This window comes from Ctenocephalides felis, unplaced genomic scaffold (assembly GCF_003426905.1).
Source record: "Ctenocephalides felis isolate EL2017-DRISC unplaced genomic scaffold, ASM342690v1 CF-g0.4_SCAFFOLD_01492, whole genome shotgun sequence".
NCBI classification, from domain to species: Eukaryota; Metazoa; Arthropoda; class Insecta; order Siphonaptera; family Pulicidae; genus Ctenocephalides; species Ctenocephalides felis.
The window spans coordinates 59560716-59569196 of NW_020537646.1; the positions used below are offsets into that span (position 1 = coordinate 59560716).

The 8481-nt window shown below is 29.5% G+C and overlaps 1 protein-coding gene and 1 long non-coding RNA gene across 6 annotated transcripts; both read left to right on the forward strand.

The window, feature by feature from the left end:
* The first annotated feature begins 740 nt into the window (after positions 1 to 740).
* On the forward strand, positions 741 to 2735 carry LOC113370582. Of its 4 annotated transcripts, none has more exons than XR_003366580.1 (9): positions 741 to 1035; positions 1101 to 1171; positions 1230 to 1368; positions 1470 to 1737; positions 1812 to 1844; positions 1915 to 2048; positions 2155 to 2342; positions 2428 to 2563; positions 2652 to 2735. It is a non-coding gene; the product is annotated as an uncharacterized LOC113370582 (long non-coding RNA). The 4 variants fall into 4 exon arrangements; XR_003366579.1 differs by having other exon boundaries at positions 1240 to 1368; XR_003366578.1 differs by having other exon boundaries at positions 741 to 1171.
* A 4047-nt stretch (positions 2736 to 6782) lies between these two features.
* Positions 6783 to 8240, forward strand: LOC113370094 (protein RMD5 homolog A). 2 transcript variants are annotated; one of them, XM_026610760.1, is made up of 2 exons: positions 6783 to 7263; positions 7327 to 8240. In XM_026610760.1, exons 1-2 carry the CDS (start codon positions 6951 to 6953, stop codon positions 8196 to 8198), a joined length of 1185 nt encoding a protein of 394 aa, XP_026466545.1. In that variant the 5' UTR covers positions 6783 to 6950; the 3' UTR covers positions 8199 to 8240. The 2 variants fall into 2 exon arrangements, with proteins under 2 accessions (XP_026466545.1, XP_026466544.1); XM_026610759.1 differs by having other exon boundaries at positions 6783 to 8240.
* The last annotated feature ends 241 nt before the right edge of the window (positions 8241 to 8481 follow it).

The following is an 8481-nucleotide window of genomic DNA, read 5'->3' on the forward strand; positions in this document are numbered from 1 at the left end:
CGATATTAGGAGATTGTGAGGACAAGTGGGACATTCCCTGGCATGTCTTGTGCTGTCTGGGACCTATAGTAACAGTTATTAACAATTATTATAACCGAAATTTTAAACAAAAACATAAAATATTTGTTTGTTTCAAATTTAAATAAGATAATTAAAAATGAGCCACCAAAGCTGTTGTATAGTGGGTTGTAGAAATACTAGCAGAAAAAGTGACTGCAAATTCTATACATTTTCTACAGCTAAGTGGAAAGAAAATCAAGGGAAAAAGTGGATCGCCGCGGTTAGAAGAATAAAGTAAGTATCATAACCTTATTGTTATTAAAATTCAATTCGGAGTATTATGAATAGTTTTAAAATTGTTATGTTTAGCAAAAAGAAAAATTATAAGTCAATAAATTGTTATATTATCAAAATTTAATTCTTACTAGAAAAAATTGTTTTGCGAACTATGTAATTAATACAAGGCTGAAATCATACTCTTCTTTTATCTATGGCTAAAATAATGAAATATATATATTTATATATTGTATATTGATTATGTATAACTATTATCTATATATTAATTACATTTTATTATATAATATTTGTAATTTTATGATTAAAAGAAAAATAAAAGTTATCACATAGCGCTAAAATGTTTATTTTGCAAACAGTTTAATTAATACAATGCTGAAATAATGCAAAATATATATTTGTAGTGTTGATGGATCACCGCCATGGGTTCCCAAACCCAACCCAGTAAACCACAGAAGTTACCACCACGTAACACATTTTGTAACTTTCGTTTCGAAACTGATGTTAAGTAAACGAACCGATGCTGTTACGTATAGTTGTGAGCTTTAACCACCGTCGACGCGTTTAAACGTTTACAATACTGCTTTGTTCGCATCTGTCGGTACGTGGCGTGGTACGTTGCACGGTCACATAGATTCGCCTTTGAGAATAGCCGTGAAGTGTTTTATGATCGAAATGTCAAATTAAATATAGGTTAACTCGGTCAGTGCATCGTGGACGCATAATTGAGTATTTTATCGTGTATGTTTGAAATGCAAGATATTTCCTTTATTGAAGCGTTATTTATTAATTGCTTTTATATTTAGTGCGAAATCAGTTGTAGAAATTAGTTAAACAGTCAGCTGGAAAAGTATTTAATATGAAACCGACAAACAAGGTGAGTCTAATTGTACTGAAATATATTTTAATTTATAAATTATTATAATAATGTTTAGTCCTTTGCAGTATATAGGCCGCCTTCAATGCAAAGTCTGTTCATGTATTGTGATAATTGATTTGTCATGTAATAATTGAAATTTCTAACACACCAGTCAGAAACATAACCTCAATTCAGTGATATATGAATAAAGAGAAGTAAGTTATATAGTTTTATACATATTCATTTTTTATAGTTCCATTAGTATCAGAACTATTTAGCTAAGCACAAATTGATATAAGTTGGTTTTCAATTGTAGAGAAAATTATAGTGCTGATAACCCCTACGAAAATGAATTTCAAGCTAGGGAAATTTTCTCCAATAGAGAAGATAAATACAAAGTTAGATAATATATTAGAAATTATTAATCCTTTGTCACCAAAAAAAAAACAAGCAAGGCTTAAAAACATGCAAGAAGAAAAATAAGAACACATATCGATAAATAAGAACACATATTAAGATTAAGTGTTGAAAAGAAAATGAATTGTGGAGTATTTCTTAAGTGATGATATTGTATTACAGAATAGGTATATTAATGTTTTACACAAAGAGAATTTTAACTAATATGATTTAGTACTAATTTGTAATGTTTTACTTTTAGGAAATTCACATATTTAATACGAAACCAGCAAAGGTGAGTATAATTGTACTGTTTTTTTTTAATTTACAAATTATTATATTAATGACTAATTAGTTATTTTCAGTATATAGGTCATGTGCAATGCAAATTCTGTTTATGTATTGTGATAATTGATTTATCACATAATTATTGAAATTTCTGACAGACCAGTCAAAAATCACATAACCTCAATTCAGTGATATGATATGAATATTATAGGTAGATAAGTGTAATATATATGGTATCATACATATTCTTTATAATTTCATTAGTATCAGAACTCTCAGTTAAGCAAAAACTGATATAAATTGCTTTTCAATTGTAGAGAAAGAGTGCTCATAACCCCTATGGGTTATGTCAAAATGGAATTCAAACTAGGGAAATTTGCTCTAATCAAGGAGATAAATTGTCACCAAAGAAACAAGCAAGACTTAAAAACATTCAAGAAGGAAAACAAAGAATGCACCGGATATCACACATTATATGGATTAAGTGTTGAAGAGAACATGAATTGTTGAGTATTTCGAGCCTGATGATCTTGCATTACAGAATTTTAACTAATATGATTTAGTACTAATTTGTAGTGTTTTACTTTTAGGTAATTCAGATCTTGAAAATTAATAGGATAAAATCAATGCAAGAAAATTGAGTGTGTGTTTATGGAATAATTATCTCTGTCATATGATCGTAGGAACTACATAGTCATTAACTTCAAATAATGAGTATGCTTAGAGGTAATGTTCACAAATGACTAATTTGTTCACAATGTTTTCAATTCAAAATTTGTGTACAATGTTTCTAAGATGTTTGGTTCTATTTTAGATACATTAACAGATGCAAGTGAGTTGAACATATTTAACGCAAGACTTAACTTTGCCAAGTCTGATTTAACTGAAATTGCCAAGAGAGTTAAACATAATACATATTATGAATAAATAAATAATTATTTTTATAGGCTAACATTTTATGGACTATCAAATTTTAGTTTTCTAATGTTAACTATGTAATATGTAAATTTTGTATATTGTAAATGATAATATTTAATAAAATTACTAAATATCCGAAATTATTATTAATATTCTATATTTGCAGGAAATTTAATTAAATAAGTATGTAACATAAAAGACACCTACACGCTTTTTTATTCAATTTAGATACGTAGCAAAAATGTAACCGCGGTGTATTAGTGTGCAACGAAACAGCCGTTACGTTCTTGCCCGCGAAATAGATACTTCTGTGTGCCTCCCAGGTTACGTACCTGATTCGTGCGGACGTGCCAGCGTTACGTAACGTTCATGGCTTTGTTACGTTTTGTGGTTTACTGGGAAAATCGCCATGATCGCATTTGCAGTGAGCATTTCTATAGAGAAAAAAAAAATCGAACGAGGTATTGAGTCCTATCTACTTGCCAACAATATTTCCTTCAATTTACAAGCCTTGAAAAGTTAATGTAGTTTTTTTTCTGCAATTTTATTTGATGGATAATGGAATCAAATCATGTCTTTATAATAATGTCTATTGTAAGTCTTTAGTTTGACCAAAAATAATAAAAATATGAGTAAATTAATTTATTATTTACTTATTCTATTGATAAAATATTTTTATCATTATTATATTGTTTTTATTATAAACTATTCCGAGACATAAGCTTTGAGGCATTTAACCTTAAAAATGTTTACTGCATTTCTTTATTTAATTAATCATTATACTTAATTATGTTTTAAGTACGTTGAAGTAAATTTAATAATTTCAACAAAAATTCAGCGTTCACATTATTAGTGTATCTTGTTAATTATTATTTATAACAATTATTTAATTTTTTTTTCTTTAACAAACATATAAAACCCATGAAAACCACACACTGATAGCCCTAGACAATATAATAGCCACAATTAGTTCATATTTATTACGGCGCTGCATGGGTGCTGCAGTCGCTGCAGTCACGCTCTGAGCGAATACAGATACGTCTGTGGCCGGCTTTAGTAACCAACATAGATAAGTAAACATAACTAGATCGCTATCTGAGGCCATTTGACATTACCGCCATTTTAATATTTTTAGCGATCTAAAGGAGGCAGCACTTGTTCAGTATATAAATCAACCGCTGGTATTATTCCTAGATATGGTTCGCATACGTAATTCAAAATAAGAAAACCTAAATAATTTCTTATATTGGAAATGAGAAAAAAAATATACGAAGTACAAAATATATTTTCAAATATATCACAAACATTTTTACATAACAATTAAAATTTTTATAAATGTTATAATCAATATATACACAATAATAAGTATTATAATTTTACATTTATAAATAACTAAAAAAAAGTATTCACAATGGTATGATAAATTTACAAGGAACGATCAATATGATTTACTTAATGATCAATAATATATAACAGAGATTGTGTAGTTCGGAATAACAAATTCAGAAGGAATCACAAATAATGCAAAAATTTAAAAAGTTAAAAAGAACAAATAACTTGTTAAAAAGTACAAATACTTCATAAACAAAAAATCATAAGAACATAATATAATAATATTATAAATAATATTTATATATATATAAATATATTGATATCAAAATTGAGAGTAAACTGAATTCCTAGGATTAAAATTCATTTACGAGACATTCTTCTTTATTAACTCTGCATTTAATAGTTATTTTGCTATCTAATCAATCATTAATAAAGCTGCATTTGACGAAATCTTTGAATAGATTCTATATGAATGTTTTTTTAAACATTACATTCAACCGTGTCATGATCATGATGAAAACGTTATCATCAAAATTGCCATAAAAGATCAAAAAGTATCAACATTGTGTTTACTATGAACAGAAAAAAGTTTTATGCACGTGCAATTGTTCATCTACATCAACAATAAGAGATTTTAAATCAGAACTATTAACCCCACCTTCAGAAAAGTAAAAAGCAACTGGTTGCTTCCAACGATTCTTCACTCCTTTAATCATGAAAACAAGTGCATGATCCCCAAATAAACATTTTCTGCCATTTGCTAACTCTACAAAACCAACGATGTGATCCTTTTTACGATCATATGACAATTCTGAAGATAGTGATATTTCATCAAACATCAAAACACAGTATTTGCTACTCTCATACTTTTTATGAGAAATAGCTGAACTTAATGTATTAAAAAGACACTCATTTATACCGCTATACAAAGGTATCTCTGAAAGCAACTTTCTCAATGTTTGAGGAGATGGCAAAATAAATATTTGTCTCCAAAAGTAGTAAGCCTTTGGAGACTTTTTATACAAACTTAAAGCAAGAATTTTGTCCTCGTCTGTGAATTTTCTTCCTTTCGGTCTTTTAGTATGCTCTCTTAATTGAGACAATATAAAATTTCTTGCCCTTACATTTAGTGTTTCCGGAATATTTGAAAACTTTTCAGAACATTGTATACTTTGTTGCAATTTATCCCTTAAATTATTACATTGTTTGTTAATTCTTCTTATCTCCCAGAACAAAATTTTGGATGTATCATACATTTTACACCTCCTGGTGTAAAGCAACGAAAAGAGTTAAAGCACTTCTACGTTTAATCAGTGAATACTGAAGCAATTTGCAGTTACCTCCTAGGACATCTATTAAATATAATAACATGTTGTAATATCACAATTGATTAATTAATTATTATTGCTGTAATTAATATAAAAAAATACCTTTCCGGAAAACTGGTGTCAGAATAGGTGACTGTTTTAACCCGCACTTGACAATCTTAGGGGTACTGCAAAAATCTTTTCTGAGGTTTTTAGGTCTCCATCTCCTAACTGAAAATATAAGATTAATTTGTCAGTAATTTTCTGCAAAAAGTATGTGTTCCATAAGTAAGTTCCATAATGCTCAAAGAAGCTAACAAAGGAAGCATATTAATGTATAAATTATTAAAAAAAAGGTAGAGTACCTGAGTTAAGTGAGCAACAATATCATGTAAAATTAATGTCTAAACAACTTGTATTTATCTACCTGAGATGGGATTAATATTCTTTGACAATCGGTATGTCTATGCTTTCACATTACATTTGCGAATCGACACACCAAGTTCTAAAATAATATAAGTTTTTTAAAATCTAACTATCAAATACATATATAAATTTTATTATTATTCTTACGGAATCTATGTTTATCCAGGAGACAATTCTCTTCTAGGTAAGGATTCCCAACAAATCGGTAGGGCATTAATTTTCAAATTTGTCTTCGAACTTTTTGGCAAATTTTCAACTTTACAAACATTTGTAAAGTGCGCGTCACAGACATAACAACGTTTGCCACAATATAATGGAGTTAAATCGTCCATTAAAGGATTATTAGACCTCTGCACCCAAATTGAAAACATCTAAAACATTTTCATTATATTTTTATTATACAAATTTATTATATAAACACAATACATCATTATATACATACCTGATCATTAGATGCCGGAAAGACATGCAACTTTATATTATTTCTGGAGTTACCACAATTTGGTTCACTGCACTTTGCCATATTAATTTGATAATAATTCCTTGAACACAATTAATTATAAACAAAATACTTCACAACGTAAATAAATGCTTCACTATATAAGAAGGTAAAATGGCGATTAATTTCCGCTCAGCCATCTATTTTCTGTTCGATTAATGAGATCGAAACAAGTAGCGACATCTTTTTTTCGCTAAAAATATTAATCCTCGCCAAAACAGTGTAACGAGCATTTGTTCGGAGATAACTCCCCATGGTAACCAACATAAAACATCTGATAATACTTTTTCATCGGCTCAGTAGCGCCAAATTTGCGACTACAATTGGACCCCTAGGTAGACCTTCTGAACGCGGATTTTGTTCTGAGATAATAGGCCCTGAATATAAGGTCTATGGTTCTTATAGCTAGAGCTGTCAAGCGGACGCCATATATCTAGCATGTACTTTACGCTGATCTAAGCATAAGAGTTGAGTTTTAAATTGTGCTGCATTTTAGTAATAAATTGTGCTGCATTTTAGTAATAAATTGTGCTAGAAAACTAATTTATGAACTTCCTGTACGATTAATTTAAATTTGTTTTGTTCTTTATATGTAATATTTTAAATATATTAAGTATTTTGTGGATTTACAATGGTGGATGATGATGTCGATATGTGCGAAAACGAAAGTTTGCTAAATAATAATAAAAATTTAAATATGGAATCGTGCTTTGCTGTAGGGAAAGAAATAGAATCCGTATTGTCTAAGTTCGAACATTTAAGCGAACAAGCAAAAATTATGCTCGCAGACATGTCGTCGCAGCTAGAGAATCTGAACAAAGATATTCAAGAAGCTCCTCCTTATATGCTGCTGACACCAGCGCAATCAACAATGATAAAGCAAATTTTAGACAGGGTGAAAGAGAATCTATTTCGCTTAACTGCTGATCATAAGGACCTTCATGGTAATGTGAGTAAGGTTGGAAAATCTATTGATCGAAATTTTATATCAGATTACTCTACTACAGATCGTGAAGATGTGTTTAGGGACCCCAAAAATACAGTATTGTTAAACCGAATTATAATTCAACATCTTCAATATAAGGGAATGGATGAAATTGCAGACACATTTGTAAATGAATGTGGTATGCCTAAAGAAATAGAAACCGTACATGAATCATATAATGAAATTAGATCAATATTAAGTGGCATCCAGAAGCACAACATTGAACCTGCTTTAAATTGGGCAATCACACATAGTGCCATTCTTGAAGCCAAAAACTCTTCCTTAGAGTTCAAGTTGCATCGTTTGGCATTTTTGCAAGTGATAGCACGTGGGGTGGATTGTCAGATAGATGCAATCAAATATGCACGATTGTATTTTCATAAGTTTGTAAAAAAATTTTCTCGAGACATTCAGATGCTTATGGGAATGTTGATGTATTTACCTCATGGTTTGAAGCACTCGCCTTATAGTCATTTACTATTGCCAGAGCTGTGGATTGAGGCAGCTCATTGCTTTGTTCATGATGCTTGCAGTGTTTTAGGATTAAATGCTGAAAGCCCATTAACTTTATCTATTAATGCTGGTTGCACGGCTTTGCCAGCTTTACAGAATATAAAGCAAGTAATGCAATCTAGACAAGTGCTTGGGATATGGAATGGAAGAGATGAATTGCCAATAGAAATTGATTTAGGACCTGATAATCGTTATCACTCGGTGTTTGCTTGCCCTATTCTGAGACAGCAAAGTACAGAGGAGAATCCTCCAATGAAATTAGTTTGTGGACATGTCATTTCACGTGATGCATTAAATAAACTATGCAATGGTTCAAAATTGAAGTGCCCCTATTGTCCAATGGAACAGTCGCCATCTGATGCAAGGCTGGTTTTCTTTTAGTTTTATTTGCTGTTGTTTCCAGTGCTATTTATTCTTAATTAAGATGGATATGATATATATATATATATATATATATATATATATATATATATATATATATATATATATATATATATGGTTATATTTTGTGCATAAAATAATCATAAATTGAAACATACACATATAATTGAAATTAGTTTTCATTTTTAGTGCATATATATATATATATATATATATATATATATATATATATAATATATTTATAAGTATATTTGAACTTAAAACTAGTCCCCATCCTCAGCCT

Excerpts from the sequence above, each read along its gene's own strand:
- LOC113370094 (XM_026610759.1), top strand. The coding sequence starts at position 6,951 with ATGGTGGATGATGATGTCGATATGTGCGAAAACGAAAGTTTGCTAAAT.